General features: G+C 39.5%; 1 protein-coding gene across 1 annotated transcript in view; it reads right to left on the reverse strand.

Annotated features, from left to right (window-relative positions):
• Window positions 1-3,011, reverse strand: part of mfsd2ab (MFSD2 lysolipid transporter A, lysophospholipid b) — a 16,613-nt gene extending 13,602 nt beyond the window's left edge. Inside the window, exon 1 of the mRNA XM_032535623.1 lies at window positions 2,741-3,011. Coding sequence (XP_032391514.1) covers window positions 2,741-2,830 — 90 coding nt within the window. The 5' untranslated portion in view covers window positions 2,831-3,011. The remainder of the gene's footprint in view (window positions 1-2,740) is intronic.
• Window positions 3,012-3,883: the final 872 nt, after the last annotated feature.

Here is a 3,883-nt window from a genome sequence, read left to right on the forward strand (position 1 = left end):
AATGAAAGAAGAAAAAAAAACACAGTTAGTCACATTAAATTTGCATCTACAGTAACTCTAAAAGTTACTCTTTCAACCTACTTTTACAGAAAGTGTCTTTAAGGCGAAGTATTTGTAGCTGTCCGCATACCTTTTCAGGCGTTGACATGGCCTTACCCTTTTATTTATAGGAGGGGTCAATTCTGCAGTCGACATACAGCAGCTTAATTCTAACGTGGTGACCGCAATACAGCAGAACACAGTTATGCTCCCAGGCTTATTAATGTAACTCTTCATATTTGTCGATACAATTTAATCTACAGTGTTGCCGATTTATCCCCAGTCCGATTAAGACAACAACAGTGCCTCATAAAGAATGTAGCATAAATTCTTAATCACCAGAGTCTTAGAAGGTGAGAGTTCAGTTGGCAAAAAGCTAACCACCGTGTCTCGTATTTGGCAGGAGTCTTGGACAGCCACTGGGAAACAAGAACCCCTTGGATTCCTAACAAGTGCTCATTCTTTTCCATTTGCGCCACTGTAGACATTAGAATTTCCTAAACAGACACAAACAACTCCTCGAATAGCAACACAAATCTGTGCAGATAAGTGCCAGGGCATGACAACACCATGGTGTCACACACTGAAACCCAGAGTGACAGCACTTTGCAGCAGCGGGCCTGAGCTGGCTTGGTAAATAGCCAATGGGTGAATGCCGGTTTGACCAGTGCTCCGACCACTGCTGTCCACATAGGGAGGAAAACACACCCTCCTCCCTGACCAATAAAAACGTTGTGTTTGGTGCTCTTTTCAGCTGGTCAAGAAAGTTTTCATCACTGGTTTTGAATCAGGAAGAGGCAAAGTTATAGCCTGGAGAAAGGATAAAAGACCAGAGTCTTAGAGAGCAGCACCAGCTTGTGAAAATTACCTTCAACCGCTGGCCCATTTGATTATCCCTTTGTGTATGACACGGACATTCATGAGACAGACCTTATCTTAGATCAGATCACAACACATTACAGTAGCTGCTGAATGAACGTGCCTCTGTGTTGTTGCTACACCCATCCTAGCCTTTGTTTAGGTGACAAAACCTCCGGCTGGAATGAGAAACCAGCACCATCCAAACACAGAAGCACTTATTCAAACTTTGACTGAACCCAATGGCTGGCATTACCATAAGTTGGACCATCTGGTGATTTATGTCTCCATGACGGTGATTGTGGGGGTCAAGGACCAAAATTGACCCCACCTTGTGATGACCATCACCCCTCAAACTGCACAGCTGTAAAGTGGGAACTAAAGAGTTGTCTCTGCCTGATAAAAGGTCTATGACCAAAGCATTTCTCCTACACCTGTTCTACCAGCGTGCATCTGTTACTTCTGCCCGTCTCAGTTGTAAAATGACATTGCAGGGAATGCTGTTTGCCTGTGCCATTTTACAACTAGTGATTGTATTATGCTACCATAATAGAAATGATTGAAATCCACTCCTCTTGGCATTGCCCATCCTAATTACATCCACATTTTTTTCAAAAACTCGAAAGGTAGCACAGTTTTTGATTCAGGTTACAATTAGAGATGTTGACAACTCTAAATAGGTTGTCCTAGTAAGGACGGAAATGTCAAAAACTCTGGGGGGGAAAAAAAGGAAATTATTTAGGAAATTATTGTCTGTCTGCTCCGACTCTGACACGTCGCCTTGGTGGGTGTTTTCTGCTGCATTCAAAGCTGTGGGAAATATGGAAATTACCCACCAAAATACACTCGAAATACCAAATTGCGCGGTTTCTTTTTTAACAAACGAGACGAGGGAAGAAAGATCACATGCAAAACTTAACAGTGAAAACAGAGACAGCTCAAATGCTGTTTCCTAACAACCTGTCAGTCTGTGAATTAATATCCTGATGCAAATCTCACTTTATTTCTGAAACCGAAAGACACGTAGCCTACCAATAAATCTACATTTGTTTTGTTCATTTTCTTTTCGATTTATAGCATGTAGACTGTTAAATAGGGCATCTATGCCAACAATTCGACTCCCTTCCCTCAGATTCGGGGGAGTAGCTTCAGATGAGCCCCCTGAACGCAGCACCACAACAAACCTTTACGACTGACTATCCACATAGTAAATGTTCATGTAAAATAATTTCAATTTATAACTGAGACCACATGCAAATGAGACATTCCAAAATAATGGTTGATTTAACGAGCTAACTTAGCTAGCTAACGTATGCTAATAGCCTATAAAACCTGCATGCATGCCATGATGGACATCTGAAAGTAACGTTTTGGGTTTTAAATTTAGCTCCGACTGAGGTTAAGTTAATGAGTGCACTGAAAACCTCTCTCATTACAGTCTTAAACTAAATTATGACTTAGTGTTAAACCTACTATCACATTTAACCGTCCAAAGCTTTGATTTATAAGCAATTTTGTGTGTCCTGATAGGCTAGCTCCTCAGAGAAGATTTAAAAGGCTTCGTGACGTTTGACTGAAAATGTATATGTTTTTAATATGTATCAATATTTGTATTCATTTTATAATTCAACGAGTCACAACGCGCTCCTAGCTATGACTCAGTCCCTCGAAATGTCACTTTACAGGGGTGTGCTCCATTCAATTAAGTGTTCAAGATACATTCATAGGCTACATTCCCGTAAAAAAAAAAGCTACTTTCTCGCCTCGTGCTGTCTGGTGAGGACATTTCGAAAAGAAACCGTCGCTAAACTATCATTTTGATTTAAGTGGCTGATGAACTCACCTTCCTAGCGAGCGCGAGACCGTCCGAGCCGACCGGTTTCTCCAATAAACTGGCGTTTGAGTATTGTTCACCTCCCTCTCCTTTTGCCATAACGTTAACTCAGCAGAATAGCCGGGTTTCTTGGTTGAACTGGACAGAAAAAAATGTAGAAATATCAAACAGCTCTTCCGATAACGTTCGAAGAAACTCGTCCAATGGGGTCGCCGCGGTCCAACGTTACAATCTGTGTGAAAACTGAGAAGATGTGGAGGCAGAGAGGCTGTTTCTCTGTAGTAATTTGTACAGCACCCCGCCCATTTACAACGTGCCATTCACCCCATGTTTGAGCCCGCCCTCTGAAGGCGGGGCCAGGCGGATCCACGTCGTGCCGGGTCCTCATCACGCTGAAAGATAGCGTTCTTTTTACGTCAGCCGCTGCTATCAACCATAGACCGGTAATATTAGTAACAATATACGGTCTATGCTATCAACACACTGAAGACATTTCCTCTGAAATTCCTGGTAGCCACCGTTTACGTTCCCTACGTAGCCTTTATCTCCTGGGAATGTGTCACATGTTGCATATCTATACACAAACACGATTTTCCAATATCCCTATTAACTTTGACATGAATGCACTGTTTTGTAGCCTGATTTAATTTTTTAGGCTATATTTGACTATATGTGACTATATTTAAAATACATGGCATCAGTAGGCTATGTTGTATTTCTACATTTTGGGATAATATGGTCCTGGGCACATTTGTTGATATACTATATAATAGTATTTTTACATCTCGTAGTGTGTGTATAAATATATATATAATATATATATATATAATTATATATATATATATATATATATATATATATTATATTATATATATATATATTATGTATACCTGTGTGTTGTGTATGTATATGTATATATACATATATATATATTATATATATATATGTTGTATATACCATATCATGTGTATAGTTGATATACTATATCAACATATACAGTGTATATGTTGATATACTATATCATAGTTTTTATATCCTAATGTGTGTGTGTGTATATCACTGGATAAATACCCCTATGTGTAAAATTAAAGGTCCCTAGGAATTTAATACCTGCTGTGCTGTATGGTAAATAAATTGCAAAAATCAATATTT

Source organism: Etheostoma spectabile, chromosome 14 (assembly GCF_008692095.1).
Source record: "Etheostoma spectabile isolate EspeVRDwgs_2016 chromosome 14, UIUC_Espe_1.0, whole genome shotgun sequence".
Lineage (NCBI taxonomy): Eukaryota > Metazoa > Chordata > Actinopteri > Perciformes > Percidae > Etheostoma > Etheostoma spectabile.